The 19,196-nt window shown below is 37.3% G+C and overlaps 2 protein-coding genes across 3 annotated transcripts; both read right to left on the bottom strand.

Moving 5' to 3' along the window:
* Positions 1–112: 112 nt before the first annotated feature.
* Positions 113–5,302, bottom strand: ahsa1a (AHA1, activator of heat shock protein ATPase homolog 1a). Its single transcript, XM_079584191.1, has 9 exons — positions 4,829–5,302; positions 2,683–2,873; positions 2,526–2,608; positions 2,322–2,439; positions 2,134–2,225; positions 1,798–1,923; positions 1,573–1,674; positions 1,440–1,491; positions 113–990 (listed from the first exon to the last, which is right to left on the bottom strand). Exons 1-9 carry the CDS (start codon positions 4,906–4,908, stop codon positions 818–820), a joined length of 1,017 nt encoding a protein of 338 aa, XP_079440317.1. The 5' UTR covers positions 4,909–5,302; the 3' UTR covers positions 113–817.
* A 3,086-nt stretch (positions 5,303–8,388) lies between these two features.
* LOC306983357 (SERTA domain-containing protein 2) lies at positions 8,389–18,565 on the bottom strand. Of its 2 annotated transcripts, XM_079583690.1 has the most exons (3): positions 17,993–18,509; positions 14,904–15,025; positions 8,389–12,359 (listed from the first exon to the last, which is right to left on the bottom strand). In XM_079583690.1, exons 2-3 carry the CDS (start codon positions 14,945–14,947, stop codon positions 11,651–11,653), a joined length of 753 nt encoding a protein of 250 aa, XP_079439816.1. In that variant the 5' UTR covers positions 14,948–15,025; positions 17,993–18,509; the 3' UTR covers positions 8,389–11,650. The 2 variants fall into 2 exon arrangements, with proteins under 2 accessions (XP_079439816.1, XP_079439815.1); XM_079583689.1 differs by lacking the exon at positions 14,904–15,025 and having other exon boundaries at positions 17,993–18,565.
* Positions 18,566–19,196: the final 631 nt, after the last annotated feature.

The raw sequence follows: 19,196 nt of genomic DNA, 5'->3' as shown, positions 1-19,196 counted from the left end.
TGTGTTAACAGTAAACAATATGGGACATTTAAAATAATATTAATTATTAGTATATATGTTTTAAATAGTCTACAAATATTATATAGTCTAAATAATTAATGTTCCGAGTGATAAGCATGTAAAGGCTCTTAAGTTAAAGCATTTATTTCCTGTTTTATTACAACACAGTTTCCGATAAGATCTGACATAAATATATATTTAAGAGGTATCATGATCATACTATTCATTTGACTTTCACTTCATCACAGGCAAATATAATCTCACTTATAAAACACTCAGTTTTAAATTGTTCAATATCTATATCTGGAATGCCCAGACATAACATTAAAACATAGATATTACATTCAAACATGACAAAATCTCTAATGCAATGCAATAACACATACAAAAAGAATTTAGGCAACTATTTTCATTGAGAAGGCACAGGTGTTTGTGGGCATTAACTAACTGGTGCAGGCAGGATATAGCTACACAAGTGTTTGTGTTTCGTATTCACACTTCTTCGACAGATGTCATTTCTTTAATCCAACCTCTGGTTTCACAGATAAGCCTTAAACCTAGTCCCAGACTAAAATGCATGTTTGAGTTTTAACTGATAGTAACTTGCACTGATATATCTTAAAATATGTCACTGACTATGTTTTGTCTCAAGATACACACCAGTAATGATTTTTTCTAATGTATGTTTATAAAAGCTACTTAAATGTCCTAAATGAACTAAGGCCTAATCCTGGTTTAATCTAAGTCTTGTCTGTGAAACCAGGCCTACGTGTATTATTTATGTCCCGAGTTTCTGGCATGACACATGAGCTTTGGCTTAGCAGGGTAGTGCTCCATATCCAAACGTCTGTTTAATGGCATTAAAGTAGTATCTCTGCCAGCCCTCTTTCATCCTTTCCTCCTCGTTGCTGGGAACTCCTCTGGCCTCCAGACTCAGCTCGGTCTCACTGCCTTGATTCACAAAGTTTAAAATGACAGTTGCTGCATGTCCTGAAAGAGAATTAAAAATAAATCATAACTCAGATTAAAGCAAACAGACCCAACAATAGGGAAGAACACTGGCTACAAACAGTCCACAATGAGCAACAGATTCCTCAGACTTCATAGATTTACAGGTGAAAACTCGAAAAATTCGAATATGGTGCAAAATTTCATTTATTTCAGTAATTCAACTTAAAAGGTGAAACTAATAGTCTATATAATATATTAGTTTCACCTTTTAAGTTGAATTACTGAAATAAATGAACATTTGCATTATATTCTAATTTTTCGAGTTTCACCTGTATATTCAAAACAAGTAATATAGAAAAACAAAATTTATTATTATTACTAATATTAAAAGTGGTGTGTGAATTTATTAATAAGACAATAAAACGATATTAATATAAACTAAAATATAATAATAAAATAAATACATAAACAAACAAATATATAAATACCAGCTGGCCAACTTGAAAACCTCCATCTCATGACAATTTTCTGGTCTGGAATCTAAAGAGAAAGGGCAAGATTTTTAAAAATTAATTTTTAAAATGACTGTCATCAACAAAATTATTAAATGATAATTCTTACCAGTTCTGCAAATTGTCCGTGAACATTTCCTTCCAGTATTTGGAATTTGCCACCCGAGCACCCATCCACAAAAGCAGAAAGATGTGTAAATGCCTGTACCATCTACACCATGAAAAGACAAGGAGCAAGTGAGTTCCACATCAAATAACCTATGCATAAAAGACCACCAGAATACATCTACATGTATTGTTTTGATTGCATTTGTATAGACTGAGTGATTCTGACCTCTTTGTTTAGGAAAATCCGGTACAACTCTTCTGGTGAGGTGAGGAAGGAGTCTTTCAGACTGAAAGACACTGTTGAAATTTTGACTCCGGTGTTGGAAGAGTTACCTGTAGTGGAGGACCCAATCTGTGGGAGATCAAATATAAATATAAATATATATATTTTTTACATTTTTTGTATATCTTCGATTTTAATACAGAGGTGAAAGATTAAAGTGCACACATATAACTTGATTCTGAAAATAAGCACAAAAAATATATAAATAACTTAAACAATAACTAAAAGAAGAAAAAAAATGTATACTTGCTGATCACGAATATGTTTATGAGAACTTACTTGGGTGTTGTCCAGTTTGACCTTGGCTTGTGGCTCCTGATTCTGTTTGTTAAGTACATTTTCTGTCGGTAAAATCATGCCCTGAGAGAACTCTGTAAAAACAAGTCACAAGAATGAGATTGACTATACAAAAGAAAAGAAAACAAAACAGGTGTGACTAATAATAAATGACGTTTCAGAACCCTCGCCTGTTTTAAGATGTTTGACATAGTTGCCCAGTGTCATTCTGACTTTCTTGACTCCCTCCCTCCTCATGAGATCGGTCAGCGGTGTGCTTGGCTGGTCTTTACACAGTGAAACACAGATCTGTACATACAAACATAAGTTAGATTTTCATGCAACATGCGCTCTTGTATAGAAAGAGTATTTTATTGGGAGAGAGGTTCACTTACATCCAAGTCATCCATGTCGTTTTCATCAGAGAGATTTGCTATTTCCACAGTGCCTTTATATTTGATTCCCATTTTACTTGTTCCTAAAGTGAAGAAAAAAAGATCTTGAAGATTCACCAATTTTTATGTTGTGTACGCAAACAGAACTTTCATTCACCTGTCCATGAGGCTTTAACAACCCACTCATAGAAGAAGATGAGCTTCCCTTTGCGGTTGTTGATGGAGGCCTCGCCGTCTATATTGCTGACATCTGTAATTTCGCATGAGCCTTCTTCACCCTCTACACGGATCCCAAGAAGGAGGTTATTTATTACATCTTGAGACCAACTTGTGACATCTCTCTCTGTCCTGTAAGAAGATTAAGAAAATTAAATAATTATAAACATAGTTTATTTTATAGAAGTTGCATATGATTCATGTTTCAAAAGAACTATGCAACCATTAATTTCAGTTTCTCCAAATTTGGGGAATAAATCAGCCTGACCAATTTAGACTGTCTCTATAAGAATCTGTACAATGGCATACTGTATGTGGCATACATTGGCACACACACACACACGTGTAATATGTGTTTGCGTTGTATTGGAACCAATAAAATAAGTGTTTTTATTGTTATGATTGCCTCCTGTGGGACCGGACTTTACTTATAACTGAAACATCATGTACATTAGGGCTGCACGATATTGGAAAAAAATTACATTGCGATATTTTTTTCCCCAACGATATATATTGCGATATTGAGAGCCATAACTCCAGTCTAAAGACAATAATTACCATTCCATGATATTAATAATTTCACTAATAAGCAAGCTTCATTACAAGTGACAAAAAGGTCACTTAATATTTTATTCCAAAATTAGAACATTTCTGTAAACACAAAGCAGAACACATTTTTAAATAAAACAGCAGCTTTACACCAACCCCCTGATTGGTTTACAACAATATAACTTAAATATATTTTTTATAAAACAACTTAAGCATTTTGGTTCACAATCTTTTAAGTCAACTTTTCTTAGCCAAAGTAAAACAGTGTTGGTGTTGGTCATCATAATCATATGAAATAAACAAAATGATATAAAACTTTAATATATTTTGTATTAAATCTTCTAAACAGATTAGAGAACATGTTTCTGTAAACAGAAAAGCCGAACACATTTAAACAGCAGCTTTACCGCCTCTGTCAGCGTCACCACTCCCACCACGCGCATCAAGAGCTGAGGGAGCACCAAAAAAATAGCCTAATGAAAAATCAATAAATCTAATGCCGATATTATTATAGATACAGACCTCCCAAGTCTACCGGAAGTTCCGGGAGTCTCCCGCATATTGATAGCGGCTCACTAATGGCCCGCGAATTAGTTAAAATCTCCGGAATCTAGAGCGAGCGCGCCCGCGAGACAGAGACTGTGCTCCAAACCGCGCAGCGCGTGTACGGCAGAGAGGCAGAGAGGGAGAGAAAGCAATTAAGAGACCGCGCGCGTGCCTCATGAAGCGCGTAATATCTCCCGCTGGTGCTGCTGTGCTACTACCCTTCACATCGCATGTTCCGACGATGTGACTATCGCTCACTCGCACATCGCGATGTCGATGTTAAAATCGAATATCGTTCAGCCCTAATGTACATCATTCCTAAATAACTTCAATCTGGTGGTGGGTGAGTACTTTATGGTTTAGGCTAGATTTGACTATATTTTGAAACATACATACATAACAAAGTAAGACATTTCAAGTGGGACAGTTCGAAAGTCTTACTCAGTTTGCTTTTCATCAGAGCACCCTGAGTCTAATTCTGTCCTGCATTCATACTTCCAAAAATAGCTTGTGCCAGCCCCTCACATTCAACTACAGGACATTCCAGAGGCTTCTGCAAACACTGGAAAAACTAACCTAAGGGCTCTGAGAATCTATTAGAAAAATTAGATGTAGGCAAGATATGAAATATCAAACAGTTTCAGCCGTTCCCTGCGATGTGACATGCAAGATTCAATTTTAAACTGTCTAAATCATCTATTTTTACATAGGTTGTTTCTGTCCTCACATTGAGATTGAATAGTTGAGTATGTGAACGTAGAAAGTAATAAAAAACCTCAAAATCTGTGATCAATAACAGAACCTATTTTCACCTATATTAGATTAATAAATATGAACCCTCCATATGATGGGAAATATAATTTAATTTACTAAGAGACACTTCATAACAGTCATACAGCATTAGAGGCATGCCCTTAACAATACTGTATTGCAGAGAGCGACCAAACTTATACCTCGTTTTCCCAACTGGAGGACATGCACGTGCTACTTACCAGTGCCAGTTGTTGACATTCGTCGCATCTGATCTTTCTTCCACAATCCAGCGCGGGTCCCCCTCTCCCCATTTGGCCATGACAGAATTGAGTTGATTTAACAGAACTGAGATGTTCCGATAAACTGCGGATGCGGTTAGTAGCTCAGATTGACGTATGCAAATTCGTGCATAAACGTATGCAGCTGCAGATCAGCTGATTTGCTGCGTCGAAGAACTAGCGTATATATTCATGAGAACAGTGAACGACGGAACGAGTAGGCCTATTTAAAGTGCACAAAACTGTTAAGAGTGGGAAATCATAAGGAGGCACGGAGCAAAAGATATAGATGTATGTAAGGAGTAATCGAGCGGTCAGTTGTCCGCTTAACTAGTCTTCAGTTGTCCCCCAAGACCTTTATTAAGCCCCTTAGAAAGTACCAGAACCGGAACTGGGGGAAGATGAGAAGCTTCCCCGAGAAACGAGAACGTTCCTGGGAATTGATCCTCATTACCTCAGTACAACACTATCTCACCCTCCCAACTAACTCCCAAATATCATCTCTCAACTGGACTGAAAATCAAGACAACCCCATGCACCTAAGTGAACTGTAATGAATGTCTATTGTTGTGTATTGGGGGAAACCCCGATGAATTAAAATAAAATGCCACTTAGGGTAGCTACTTTCCCATGACAATGTTTGTTAAACCGGTTTTTAGGCCTGGACTTTTTAAGAAAGTGCCCTCTTTAATAATGTCAAATTAAAAGTTAGCCTATTTTAAAGTGCTTTTTAAATCATTATTTTTTAGTAACCTTTTGTCAAACCTTAGTTTAAAGAACTACACATTTTGATAGTGTAAATGCTCGTTTTTGTAAATTGATAGTGTGATTTTGACTAGTTGCTAATCAAAGCACATGTAAAGAACTTGATATATAAATGTAACTGAATTTAAAAATTAAAATTAATATAGGTCTACAAATATTTTTACATGACATGCAAGTTTCAATAGAAATTACATTATATATTTTAGTTTACTATCGTTTGTACATTTTAAACAAAATTCAAAGACAACAGAAATAATTATGAAATTACATATAAAGATGTAGCAAAAAGTGATTGCATTTTATATAAATTTAAACAATAAATATAAATTTTATTTTATTTTAAACAATACATTTTATTTTAAATAACTTGCAATTAAGTGTCAGAACGCATTACATTCAGTTCGCAATTAAGGATGTTCTTTAAAAGCAGTCCTATATTATTTTTTCACAAGATAAGAAAATTCAGGAAAAAATTTCTTAATGTTGCTTGTCCAAATGTCGTGAATTTTTTTTTTTTTTTTGCTTTCATAACTTAATTAATCCACAATTCTAACCATTCTTACACAATTTTACCAAATAATTTTACATAGGCTAAGTAATATGTTATTTTGGATATTCAAATATAATAGCTTGATACATAATATTTAGGAGAGTGAAACAATTTTTTACTAAATGCGCCAGTTATATTTTTTCAAATGCTTAGGCTGCTATTTTTCATAAATAGCTTGTTAGCAACATGGTGCAAGCTGATCATAATGAAGAAGGGCTATCAATGTTTTTACCTATAGGTTACTATGGTTTTAATACAAATTTGACAGTTAAACCTGTTGTCATTCAAAAACTATGGTAAATTGTGCTAAGGGAAGAAAAGTGCCTTTGAAACACTGAAACTCTATATATTAACCAACATTAAATTTGTTTAATGTTCAAACGCACAGTGTGTCCAGCAGGTGGAGCTCGGGTAAAGAGTGCTGACTGATCTTTGATTTTCAGTCTGATCTTCCATGTTGTTGTGTAAGAAAGTAATGATTCTTTCTACAATTATTGACATTTAAAAGTCATTAACTCACTCACACAGTCATTAAATTAGAGATCTTAAATTAATTCGTTTTGATGTTTTCTTCATGTTTCTCCTCACAACTGCCTGATCACATGAAACTTCATATATCAGGAAAAAAAGTTTACCATTATTTCAGTAAGGCTGTTATTTATTTGTTAACTGTCAGTGTCTTGGTAGCAGGACACCTGGCGCACTTTATATTGCCTTTTTTCCCAATCACATATTTTAGTAATCGTCATAAATTAGGTAGGCTATTATTCAAAAACACTCAAAATTCATCCAGTGAACTAAAAACTAAAACTGTGTTTCCATTTAGACAATACTTAAAACCGTCTGTCAGGTTAAAAATGTTTTTTTACATAAACTTCAGATTTGGAACACAACTTGGTTAGACATATGGTTTATGTATAGTCCAAATTATTAGTCCAATTATTAGTCCAAATTATTAGTCCCTCCAAATTATTTTGTAAATTCATGCATTCATGAATTACAACCATTTAAGTTAAGATATGTGCTGAAAAAATGAGGGTGCATGACAGTTAAAAGGTTATGGTAAACATTAACATGTAAACGTTATTATATATTATGTTGTTTAAGGATTTGCTATATTTTAAATGTTTTTTCTTGGCAGGAAATATATTGAGTAAACTAAAAGAACAAGAAGAAATGCCTTTTAAAATGGCATAAACAGATTCCTTTGGCCAACATATAATCAAATGAATTATTCAGAGGAAACTGACAGGTAAGTCTCATGCTCATGCACAGGAAGTGTGTAGTTCTGCTTTGTGTGCAACAGTGTTGTAAATGTAAAATGAATACATGAAGAAATGTAGTCTTGACACATGTGTAAATACGAATCATGTTGTTAATAATTGTTAAAACTGGTATAATTATTTAAATTTCTCTTTGGAAGAGCCAACATTATACAATAATCTATAGTCTAATCAGAATATGTTCAGATCACATTTACCTGAGAACCACAGTCCTGTCACCATGCCACAGCATGGAAGACTTTAAGAGCCACATTGGTGTTTTCCTTTTTCAGTCTAAATTGACTTCCCCCACTTTGCTGACTTTGTTCTTCTTGGCAGCTGCCATCAAGCACAGCAACTGCAGTGATGTCCCAGGAGGAGTGGTGCGTTCTGGACCCTCCAAAAGCAGACAGTGGTGTGTTTATGATGAAGAACCTGGCATTTGAAATGCTTATACCACTTTTAATTCGCCAGCTGTATAAGATGTAAAATAAAATAAGAATAGAATGATATCGCTGAGGCTTTATGGGGCCGACAGCAGATTTCTTCATACAAGATGCTTCAAGATGTTTGTTGCAAGCAATTCGAGCCATGTGCAAACGGCCTCCAGAAAGCCATAGAGTTTAAATTCAAATGGTTAACAACTATTCATAGAAAGCAAACATAATTTTATTATTACATTTTTATTTCTATATTTGACATGCATCATGGTGTAAAATCCAAATTTTAATGCACAGCTAAAGTGGTACCCCTGACGATTCATATACCATTTATGTTTTTGTAGTATAATATGTTGAATACTAAAAATCAGTCAATATCTATTCACATGCATTCAAGGCAATGTCCATCTTTTAGGTTTTAAAACTTCAAGGCTTTATCACTTTACTTAAATAAATAAAAAGTGCACTTGACTTGTTTTGGATGCTGAGTAAATACACAACACGTTTCAATTTCCATTTTTTTATTATTTGACATACTGACCTGCTACAATATTGCATAGAATATGACTGCAAAAGAAAATGCTTTATTATTTACAGACCTCATATAAAATCTATGGTCAAAACAGATAGCAACAGATCAAAAGACAGTTTCAGGGGGAAGAATAAATGTAGGAATTAAAGTCATTGTTTTATATAAATAAAAAAAATACCTAGCCATGTATTCATTCAAAGTTATATAGGCTCACTACATTGTGTCATTTGCAAATAGGCAAAACAGCGCTTTATATTATTTTTTCTTCTTCATATTGCACTTAGGACAAAGTGACATTTTGAGGTTTCTGATATTACAATTTCAGTAGGATATATATATTTATTTATTTTTAGCTTCGCTTAAAAAAATAAACTGCCAAATTAACAAGATGAGGTGATGTTTAAAGCTTGCTATTTTGTGCATCACAACCAAGCAGATTTGAGAAGGACCGTGAAAAATACAAACTCTTGCTGCTTTTTGTATTCTCTGTGCAACCGGTACTCAAACGCACCGTACATTATTTGTGTAAGCCGTTCACAAGTTAACAACACAGTGTGAACTCCTTTTCACCGCTGCTCTGTGCATTACTGCAATACATGCTGAGACTAAACCATAATGAACATTAGTTTAAAACCAGAGGCTCCTGGGGCTGATTATTGTAAAACAAACGTCCTTCAAGAGACTGAAATTCAAGCAGCAGGACAAATTACATTTAAATGAGGCCAACAACTGAAAGCTCTCCTCGATTAACTTAACCACTTTCGCATAAAAAGTAAAAAGCTGCCTGGTCCAAAGGGAACTGAACACACAGTAGAGAACATCCCATGATTGTTCAGTTCAGAGTCAGCACAGATCGAAACCTTTACAAATATTTCAACGATAAACATCTCTTCATAATTCTGCATCATCTATGTACATGTTAATTATTACTAAGAAGAGGAGGTGAAGTACAAATCACGCTTCAAAAAACAAATAAACCCTCCTAAAGACCGAAGTCTCCTGATGATATTTCACTCTCAAATAAAAGCAATATATTATCTCATGATCTTCAGTCAACAACAACAAAATCAAAACACAAGAAAATGTATAAATACAAATATATATATACAAACAACACAAATAAAAAGAGAAAGAAACAAACTGATCAAGCTTACAAAGCTTAAAAAGCTACACACTTATTAGGATCCACAGCTCTCAGCATTAAAAACAGGTCGCCGATGTAACGCCAATGGTCACACCATAATCTGATGGTTACATCTAACACAAGCATGTTTTCTAAAATCTGTGTGTAAACTTTGTGAGTGTCGGGTTTTCTCTGCGGCGGTGTGTGTGTCTTGAGAGGGGGAAGGCAGGGTGGGGCGTCTGCGGGCCTGAGATTAAAGGAGGACAAGCAAGCCCGTTTCTACCGAAGAAGCACTTCTCTGCTGCCACCTTGAATAATTCGTTTATTATTATTTTTATTATATGAATATATCATTGTATTTTTGTTGGAATGCCTAAATTTAATCCAAATTAAGACTAAGTCAGTAATGATAAAAGAGCCATCCAGGCAAGGGAACACATTCCAACCAAATTGAACCGCTTCTTGTTCTATTCCACATTAAGAACAAAGCTCCTCCCTTGAATCAAAGCGATTGGTCGGGAAGAGAACGGAGCCCCTCTGGGCCTCGCTGGGGGCGGGGCTTGTTTTGAGTGGACCAATGCGAGCGAACACATACCAGCTGTTGTCAAACTCTCAATGTAGCATTTACCACTAGCATGGCTCTCCACGTGACAGAAGCTGTTTGCTTTAACTCCCCCCTCCCCCCTTAATCTCGCTCTCTAGTTCTTCCCCTCCCCCTTGTCTCTGCCCTGTCTTAATGCAGACCGCAGCTTGTGGCTCTTTGCATTCGATTGCACCAACTTGGAGTTCAGTGGATGTAAATGCAGCACAAATATGAAGTGCCTTTGCTCTGGTCTACCATCTTGTGTTGTAGCAGTAACTAATAACTTAAAAGTTGTGGATGAGATGGCTCGAACAGGCCTAAAACTTGTGATGAGAGGAATAAAGTAAGCAGGTGAGACATCAGTTCGGATCAATCGGTTTCTCGCGAGTAAGCTTGGACATTCAGAAACGGTCTTCGAGACCACAGCACAAGATGCATCCACGATCAGCTTTTTGCAGTGTAATCACAATGAAGGACAGTATGGAGGAGATGTGGAGCCACATTCGGGTAATGGCTTCTTTAGAGGAGAGAGGGTCATGCTAAATGCTCAAAAAAGCGGCAAACAACCCATGTAGGGAAGTTCATAGGGGTAGAGCAAGAAACAAGTCTATGTGCGGTTCCACAGTGTGCAGTTCATCGTCAGCAGTCTTCATTCTCCATTATAGGCACTATGTTCATACGAGGGATTCGACGGTGGCTGTGTCTGACAATCATGTACGTGAAAGGTAGAAATAGCATTAAGTTCCAAGTGATTAGAAAATATAGTTCACTTTTTACACAAGCAACAGCTCGTTCTGATAGCAAAAGTCAGAAACGTTTCGGAAAAAAGTTGAATAGAAAGATCGAGACAAAAGCATTTCTTCTACAGCTTTAGCTTTGGACTGAATCCTACCATTTGAGGAGAGGCTTTCCTGTGAACACAGAGCCATATATAAAACAATCAGCAGTTTTTTAAAAGTTATTTGGAGAGAAACCATTCAAATACAGTTGTAACAATGACAGTCTTTGTATAGAGAAAGAGCTCTTGGTATCTTGAGAGGTAGTGTGAGTGCTGCATGTGCATGACATGATCTGATAATTGTAATTACTGACAGTAAATGTAGTTTCAGAAGAGTGGAAATCACCAAAAAGAAAAAAAGAAAAAAAGGTGTTCAGCTCATCAACAGCTATGGTGCATCCATAATGATCCACTTTTCTTCCATCTCCTCCTCTTAAAGTCACTATTCAATATAAATAAGTGTCAATGGTAATACTTCGTATACGTTTCCAAAGTCCCTGCATATTCATATCTTAGTTTGCTTAAATATGAAGGATGTAAGATCGGCCATCTGAAAAGTCTTAAAAATGTGCATTTATCCTACAGTGAGTGTGTGTCAGGCAGTTTCCTTTTCTTATATATAAATATAGCAGTCCTTTGTATAAAAATAGATAAAATATTTGTTTAAAAAAAGAAAACGCATTGTATTATTCATTTTCCATAGAAAACATCGGGATGGCTGAATGAGGACACTGTGGTGCGAGCTGTGGTTCAGGAGCGCACCAGGATCTCCATGATGTGGTCCAGGTCGTTGAGGTCTGAGAGACAAAACTGCAGGCTGCTGTTGGAGGAGCAGCTGGAAAGGCTCTTGAGGCCATCATCCACCCCACCGCTTCTCTGCGCAGGACACGGCAGAACAGAGATGTCAGAGGAGTCGTACATTGACGTGTCGATGTCCTCAAATATGTCATCTAGTGCCAAGTCTGTCAAGTAGCTGGTGGAATTTGTAATCTCAAATGAGCCGAAGAGTGAATCCAACGACCTTGTGTCGTCCTCACCAGCAAAGGATGGCAAAAGAGTCTCATTTTCGGCACCGCCCAACTGGACCTCCTCATCATCATCAGCCGTTGTGAGGGGAAATGAAGGGGACAGTGCTCCAGTTAGGGGTTGAGGACAGTCTAAGGGCACGGGAGGCAGATCAGGGATGTGGCGTGGGGTCGAGGCATGAGGGAGTGAGGGGCCGAGCAGGGCTGATGGGAAACAGGTTTCCCCCTCCTGTCTCATCTCCTGCTGAATCTGGCGGAGGGTGTTGGCCAGCAGGACCGAGCGGTGTAGGCTGGGTTCAGCTCGCCGCTGGCAGCTTTGTAGCTTGTCCAGACACAAGTCCAGCACCAGCTGCCTCTGCTGAGGATATGGCAAGTCCTGGGAAGGGTCCTCGCATGTGCTCAGCTTACGTTTCACCCCCCTGCCCAACATGTACCTACAGACAAGAAGAAAGGAAAGTTAGGGAAAAACTGGACAGGAATACTTTGTTAGCTTTGTCAAACAATGCATAAAGGAGCATGACAATTACTTGTATTTCAAGCTTCACCTAACAATATAGTTTGCAAGAACACGTTATGTAGCAACTATATTCGCAAGTGAGACGCATTGCACAAGCCTCTCTGTAGACCACTGATATATAGATCAGTCTGGTCACAGAACAAATTAAATCCCATAGGTGGGTCAATGACACATAAAAGTGTCCACAACAAATAGAACAAAAATAATCTCTCAAAACAAATGGGCAAATTTAAAAAAAAAAGAATTCATGCGGATTTCATTGTTGATTATATATATTTTTAAATTGTTTTTAAGAAAGATTTCAATAGAGCGAGTTATGTGGTGTAATAAAGTAAAAAGTAGTAATATTAATAACATAGAAAATGTTTTCCTTACACATTGAATAGACCTTAGTCAGGTAGCGGCATGTTTAATATTTGACAGGAATGAATGAAAGTGGGGCTGTGAGGAATAGAAGTACAGCTTGTTCAATGGATTGCACCATTGTTTAACATGCCAGTTGTCCAGCTGACAAAACGTCTTTATAAAAACTACAGCTGCCCCCCCAATAGTCGTCTAAACATTAATCGATGAGAAGAGGCTTTGCTGACCAAATTTTAATTAGTCGAGTCCGACGGACAGATCATTAACACGACTTGTCAATGTGGTAATTATGTTGGTAAGGAAATCCAACCATTCGCCTTTTATCCATCGACATCAAACATGGCTTCTCATTTGAAACAAGTAGTTGCTAGATTTTAGCCACTTTGCATAGACGCTCGCTAGCTCGAACATTAATGCTAAATTAGTACAGAGCTTAGCTTACTGAATAAAATGTTTAATGTTACATGCATTTCTCTCTATAGCTTTCACTATACTGTGGAGATGACGAGCCAGCATTGTTCTTTGCCGCCGACATTGACTCAGAAAACAATAGTTTATTAATAAATTAAAAAGTTCAGAGAGTCTCCCGTTAAGCCCTGAAACTCAAACCATTTCCCAACGCCACATCCCAAGTATATATTTAAGTAATTCAATTAATATTATAAATGTGTGACTAGTCAGCCAATGGCTTAAACGAATGACTAGTCGACTAAAACTATCTTATTAGGGCTGCCCCGACTAAACTTTCAGTAGATAAAAACTTTCAAGTTTTGAAAGTTGTAATTTCTGTTACTACATGCGATCTAGGACCTTTACAAGTATGCTTCAAAGTTCTACTGCTTCCTGCAGAGTCCATTACGCAGTTTTCTCCAGTTATTAACTTTGCATGATAAGAAACCAACTGTGAATGTCACAGCACCATGACAGTCATCAGTGCAAACAGACAATAGCTGAACTCTGTTCTTGACAAACACTTTTGCCTTGAAATTTGACTTCTCTGAAACTCGACTGATAACAAAGCTTTAACCCGACACAGCTCCTTCTCATCCCAGAGTGGGGCTTCCAGAGAGGTGGATGCATTAGCTGAAGCTCCTCCTGTCTGCGACTGCAGTACACTTGAGAATAAGATCATGCTTCATTAGCGCTCCCTTCACACAGCGGAGGAGGATACGCAGCACAGGAGCGCAATGCTTCCTACTGCAGCTCTCCAAAGCCTTCTATCCTGCGAGCGATACTTACAAGCAAAGACCTCCTTCAAGTCTAATACATTCTTAAAAGCCAACGTCACAAAAGGGGGTTTTCACAGCGATGCCATAGAAGAGACATTTTTGTCCTATTGAAGAACATTTCAGTGAAGAACTGAATTCTTAAAAGAACAGGTTCTCTCCAAGTGTCAGAAATATTTTAATTAGGGCTGTCAAAAGATTAATCACGATTAATCGCATCCAAAATAAAAGTTTGTGTTTACATAATATATGTGTGTACTGTGTATAATTATTATGTATAAACACACACACATTAATGTATATATTTAATAAATATTTGCATTTATATACTGTATATACATTTATATAATATATAAATATTTTATATATAAATATAATTTTTTTTTCTTAAATATATACATGATTGTGTGTGTTTATATATATATAAATAGTTATACACAGTACACACACATATATTATGTAAACACAAACTTCTATTTTGGATGCGATTAATCTTTTGACAGCCCTACTTTTAATAATCTAAAGAACATGTTTGCCCCAATAAAGAATCGTCTGTGCATTTGAAATGCTATTCATGGATCTTCCAATGCTAATAAAGAACCTTTATTATTAAGAGTATATGGAGACAAATCTAAATCGTAGAAGTATGACGCCATTTTTCAGTTCATTTAAAATATGCAATTTCACACTGAAAGCTACTTATTCCAAGCCACAATTTTTGTTTGAGCCAAACATTTATGCACAAAGAAGAGCGAAATGTGGCCACACGATTTTAATCCCTACCATAACTGCTCTGTCAGATAGCCGCCTCGGATCTAATGAGCTGGAGTTTGAGTGGAAAGGGCTGTAAATGTGAGAGACTGTCTATCCACCTCTGCGCTCTCTGTTGTGTAGGCGCCCCCCTCTCTACATCCATCACTCTGAACGAAGGCAGACATCCCCCGCAGGTCTGGTCACTGACTGCTCTTCTCTCTACTGCAGGGTGCACAGGAAGCTGCAAGAGCCAAGAAGAGCCTCTCGTGTTCAGAAGCGAGATGGATGCAATGCATTATACTGCGAAGTCTCCATCCCATCATGTAGAAAAATATGCAGTCTGAAGTCTTAGTTTAGGTAATACATACAGCGACGTGAACGATATCAGTCGTGAACCTTAAATGAGGCATGAAGGGAAAGACAAGGAAGAATAAAAATGTAATTAATTAAACAACTTACACCATTTGTTATTAAAACAAGTTTGACTAAACACTTTCAATGCTCAGAAACAGCCCGAGCATGTGTGGCGCATGCATGGACTGCAGCGTTCAAGTGTGTCACGCTGGGACTAGCAGTTATATAACCATCCATGCTAGCAGAGCACTCTGGGCTAAATTCCTGCTCAGCCCTATAGGTGCCTTTCACAAAGTAGTCACAAGGCTTCAAAAGGGACATTTTGTATTCCTGCAGATTTCACAGCTGAATTCCAGCAGGAGCACACATGGGTCTCTGTCAGCAACAGAAAGCTATAAATGAAATGCGAGGAGCAAAGCACCTCTACGCAAAGACAAAATAACCAACTAGAATATGAAGTGGAAGAATTTATATTACATATGGTTAAAGGTTTGAAAAAGGTTATAATGACTGATCTTTGCACATTAAAATTTGCTTTATAAAGCTTCTTTAAAGAAGGCAACTTAGGAACTTGGAATTTGGACCTGGTCTCTATAAAGTCTCGCAGTTTTAAAGCAGCAAGACATGATTTAAATTGGGCCCCTCTGGTTAGACGGGCCTCTGTGGTCTGCTTGCCATGGCAACAGCGGTGGATGAGAGGATGGCGCTTGAGTGGCACACAGAGTCTGCAGCTCAAAGACAATAAGCACAACTACAGAGACGACCATCAAAGTGGGTGAACACAATAGGATCCATAGAAGCATTGCAGCAAAATATGTTGGGTTGCATCAGTTCAGGTCTGCAAATATACATGATGGTACTTCAGGTTTTTTTTTTTTTTTTTTTTTTACACCTAGTGGTGAATCAGAACTGAGGCCCACCATGGAAGTCCCACCATGACTACACAATACAATGAAAAAGAGACCAAACGAGCCAATACTGAATTTTTATAAGCCTAAATAACCAAAATGCTGAACTAATTTTTCATATTTCTCCAGTTTGACAATAAGTTATAACCATGATCATTATTTGTTAATAATAAATAACACTCAATATTATAACGTTTATTATTATTCATCAATTAATTATTATTGAATAAAACTTTAATATTAACAACGATTATGTTGTCCTTTATGTATTGATTAAATGTTACTGTGTGAAGCGTAGTCTCAATAACAGACTTTACTGTACTTGTATAATGATGGCGAGTAAAAAAAGAAGAAAACATTCAAGTATAGGCTATAGACCGTCAAGTTAGTATTCATACTACTGATTGTGAAACGTGCAAAAGAGGCTGAACATCTGAGAAGTGCACTGTAGCCTACTTTATACTGATACTTTCACTTACAGCAGCAAACCAAAGCATAACTGAATACCAACCTTGTGCCACACAAAGAGATACAACAGTTTCACTTAAGGTAGAGAGATAAAGACTTCATTTCCATCACTGTGTGGTTAGTACCTAAAATAAATAAATAAATGAACTTGAAGACCACAAAGTGACAGACACAGCACTGAAACGATCTTTAGTCACACTCTGAGCACAAGATAGTTTCTTTAACTTGTATACTGGTTTACATTATGACACTTTCTGTTCAAGAGCAAATAAAAACTGATGTGGTTGTCATTTTTTAACTATCTTTTTCTCTTTCAGTTTCTCTCCCTTGGCCCTCCCACTGCCCCATTAGATGCAGTCACGATAAAGAGGAGAGCAGGAAAGTCTAAGAAGAAAAAAGGAGTGAGTAAAAAAAAGAGAGGATGTACGTAAGCCAGAGCGAGCAGGAGTCAAGAAAGGTTAGTCAGAGAGAAAGAGGGAGGAGAAAGATGGATTGAATTGAGGACTGTAAGTAAGTGCACAGGGGACTGACTGAGTAGGAGGGAGGGAGTAGGTGGCAAATGCCATTGACGAGCCGACTAAGTCTTGAATAATGAACCATTGGGCACACAGGCCGGATGTCTTAGTTTGGGCAGCTTTGTAACTGGGCGGCTCCAACAGACTGATAAAGTGACTCAGGGTGTTAGTCCCGCTGACAGACCTGAACAGACGCTCATATACAGCACGCTTGTCTTTGTCAGTGGTGTATCTTTTGAGTTAGTGGTGAAACTTCTAGAAAGAGATTCAGATGGATTTTATTTTTAATACATTTACTATGGCATTCTCTTTCCGAAAGATAGCTGAACCTGAAACTGCACTTTAAGTTTAAATCACAGTATGAAACATATAATTACTCCTAAAAAAATATTGTAAAATTACACATCATTCATTTGAATAAGAATGTTGGTCAAACCAAAAACACTTGATTTGTATTCATGTACTCTTGACTTTCGCTTTTGCTTCAGTTATACATGTTTACGAAAATGCATCTGAAAAATCTTAACGATATTTTATTCTTTATTAAGTTAGAGAAACAAAATGTCCAGTAATATTTCGACAACGTTAGTCGTGTCCAAATATCAGCAAAATCGATCCCGTTACGCAACCGATACCACGTACGACTAAAGAAAGCGGGAGGTACAAAAGTTGTTTATGTTCAGAGCGATATAGAATTTAAAAATCAATAAGTATAAAAAATTATTTTGCTAGGACTTCTCCGGTTGTAAACAAACTAGTGTGTAACGGAGTAGCAACTACTCAAAGCTCAAGTATCATCATCAACATAAACTCGAGTTGTTACGTAAAGCGGGACAGTGCTGATCAGTCCTTATATATAAAATAATTTTCACAAACAAAACGATACCTAAAAGGATCGCCGTCCAGAATCATGTGTCATTCAGAAAACAGTTCATGATTAACGTTAACGTTACAAGTCTTTACCTTGACGAGGAAAGGACACTACCATCTCCGCCGGGCTCAACTTCCTTCTTCACAACAGGGGACTCCACATCCAGTCGACACATAGATACAGTGGGAATACCGTTTTTTCTTTTCATGGACGCCTCGAACGCTTTGATATCCCTTTGACCCATACCATTATGTTTGGCTCAACCAGTTGCTTCGTTGTTTAGCGTTTATTACAACCAACTAACGTTACAAGACGTGAGCGCGCACTGCTAGCCTCCGCGGCTAAGCTCACAGTGATGCGCAGGGAATTAGCCAGTTAGCTAGTTCGTACTTGGCAAAGTACGGTCTCTGTCTATATGGAACTACGAAATGAATTTACACGAGTTACTCGAACGACCGCTACATTCTCTTTGCTGATAAAAATAAGACGTACGTTTGCTTAAATCGGTCGCTGAACTCCGCGTTGAGCTTCTGGTCCAAAGTCTGAACATTATTTTGCGGAAAACTACGCGACCGACCGCGCAGGCACGAGAGCCGAACTCTCGATGTACTGTAGAATCAACGGGAAAAGAACTCAGCTGATTGACGGTCGTCAGGTGGCTTGGCTGTGATTGGTCGAACGCGACCTCAGACCCGCCTAGTAACTGCCCCGGATTGGTGGAACGCGTGTTCTGCCCCCACCTATCTAGTATATCACATTAGTCCCTCATACATGCCCACAGACCGAAAACGTGACTGTTTGGAGCACTATGGTACATCTGCATTGTAAATGGCACGTTTGTGGCTTTTCGTTTCCTTTTTGCCAAGCAAACTATATATATTTAAGGAAAACTATCTGAATATTATAGATGATGACAGCTATATTATTTGTTGAATTTCATTAAATGATGCATGGTAAAGCTGATTTATTTTAGTTAAATCTTTTACATTAGGTAACAAAACCTCACAACAAGTGCGTTGGATAATTTCTGACATACAACCTAATAATATCCGCGAGCGAGCGTAGGGGTTTAAACATTGACGTCCACTGAGTCAAATCTGCTGACGTCACTTGCGTCAGAATTCACTCCGTACAGAATAAAACCATGACGTCAAATCTTAGGAATGGATGTAGTACAGTAGTTTGTCTCTGGTAAAATTTGAAGTTTTGTGAATATAATATACACGTTTCTGTGTTTCCCTGACATTAATAACTAGTCAAGGTAATTATCCGCTAACTTACATGAAAATATTCAAA

This window comes from Phoxinus phoxinus (genome assembly GCF_949152265.1).
Source record: "Phoxinus phoxinus genome assembly, chromosome: 16".
Lineage (NCBI taxonomy): Eukaryota > Metazoa > Chordata > Actinopteri > Cypriniformes > Leuciscidae > Phoxinus > Phoxinus phoxinus.
This window is presented reverse-complemented; position numbering and strand designations above follow the sequence as displayed.

Coding starts and splice junctions, on each gene's coding strand:
- ahsa1a (XM_079584191.1), bottom strand. CDS start 4,908: ATGGCCAAATGGGGAGAGGGGGACCCGCGCTGGATTGTGGAAGAAAGA. Junction 2,609..2,682: donor TGTTAAAGCCTCATGGACAG/GTGAATGAAAGT, acceptor TCTTCACTTTAG/GAACAAGTAAAATGGGAATC. Junction 2,226..2,321: donor TGTCAAACATCTTAAAACAG/GCGAGGGTTCTG, acceptor TTGTTTTTACAG/AGTTCTCTCAGGGCATGATT.
- LOC306983357 (XM_079583689.1), bottom strand. CDS start 18,144: ATGGGTCAAAGGGATATCAAAGCGTTCGAGGCGTCCATGAAAAGAAAA. Junction 12,360..17,992: donor AGTGTCCTTTCCTCGTCAAG/GTAAAGACTTGT, acceptor TCTTGTCTGTAG/GTACATGTTGGGCAGGGGGG.